The sequence below is a fragment of the Mesitornis unicolor genome, unplaced genomic scaffold, assembly GCF_000695765.1.
Source record: "Mesitornis unicolor isolate BGI_N332 unplaced genomic scaffold, ASM69576v1 scaffold39296, whole genome shotgun sequence".
NCBI classification, from domain to species: Eukaryota; Metazoa; Chordata; class Aves; order Mesitornithiformes; family Mesitornithidae; genus Mesitornis; species Mesitornis unicolor.
This window is the reverse complement of record NW_010190978.1, coordinates 156-1,342: the sequence shown is the minus strand read 5'-3', so window position 1 is coordinate 1,342 and position 1,187 is coordinate 156. Positions and strand designations below refer to the sequence as shown.

The 1,187-nt window shown below is 60.7% G+C and overlaps 1 protein-coding gene across 1 annotated transcript; it reads left to right on the top strand.

Annotated features, from left to right (window-relative positions):
* Positions 1-216: 216 nt before the first annotated feature.
* Positions 217-677, top strand: CIB1 (calcium and integrin binding 1 (calmyrin); the record flags this gene model as incomplete). The annotated part of the gene is made up of 3 exons (XM_010186595.1): positions 217-335; positions 417-505; positions 656-677. Coding segments are annotated over 3 exons (230 nt in total), but the record flags the coding sequence as incomplete, so codon positions are not given.
* Positions 678-1,187: the final 510 nt, after the last annotated feature.

The window sequence follows — 1,187 nt, the reverse complement described above, 5'->3', positions numbered from 1 at the left end:
TCCGGGGGTCCCTACACCTCTGGGGGGGAGGGGGACAGGGATGGGGCCTGGGTTTGGGAGGGCTGGCAGTGCCCTCTGAGCACCCATGGGGATGGTGGCTTTATGAACTCCCAGTGGGAATTGACGGTTTGGCACGATGACGAGAGGAGCCTGCTGTGTCCCCAAAGCTTGTGGGGTTAACTCTGGGGTTGAACCGTAGCTTTCCTCTCCCCCAAGACTTCGACGACGATGGGATTCTGGACAGGAAGGACCTGGAGAAGCTGGTGAACTGCCTGACGGGGCAGGGCGAGGGGTCCCGGCTGAGCAACGCTGAGATGGAGCAGCTCATCCAAAACGTGAGGAGCCGGGCAGGGGCCGCTGCGGGGTCCTGGCTCTATAGAGATCAGCGCTCAGCGCTCGCCTTGGCTCCCCTGCAGATCCTGGAGGAGTCGGACATCGACAAGGACGGCACCATCAGCCTCTCCGAGTTCCAGCACGTGGTGTCCCGCTCCCCGGACTTCGCCAGGTACGGTGGTGGTCTCCGGTGGCACAGCTCGTCAGCTCGTGCCGGGGGTGCCTGGGGCAGGGCTGCCCGGTGCCAGCTCCCGTGAGAGCAGAGGGAAGCGCAGCCCCTGCGGCCTCGCGTGCGGCCCAGGACCTGTGGTGTCTCTTGCAGCTCCTTCAAGATCGTCCTGTGAGAGCCCTCAGTTCCTCATTGCCGCAGCGCTTCGTGGTCTCAGACGTTTCCTCTTTCGGCGAGGGAGGCCCCGCTCCCCCAGCCCAGCAGTGCCTTAGGCAGGAGCCCCCCTGCCCCTCTTGGGGGACGCTGCCTCCCCTGCGGCCGCTCTGCTCTCCCCGGTGGGATTTTAACTCCTTATGCAAAGCAAGGGCAGCTGGGGGACACCCAGGGGTGCTCCTGGCACCAGCACAGCCCCTCAGGACCAATTCGTGCCTTCCCCTGCCTGACCCCATGGGCTCCTTGCTGCGACAGGGATCCCTTTCTCTGACCAATAACAAATACGGATCTGTTTTTCAGCAATAGCCCGAACATGGATCTGTTTCTCTAAGCAATAACCCAAATGTGGATCCCTTTCTCAGCAATATCCCAAATGTGGATCCATTTCTCTCAGCAATTACCCCAACATTGATCCATTTCTCAGGAATATCCCAAAAATGGATCCATTTCTCTGAGCAACAACCCAAATGTG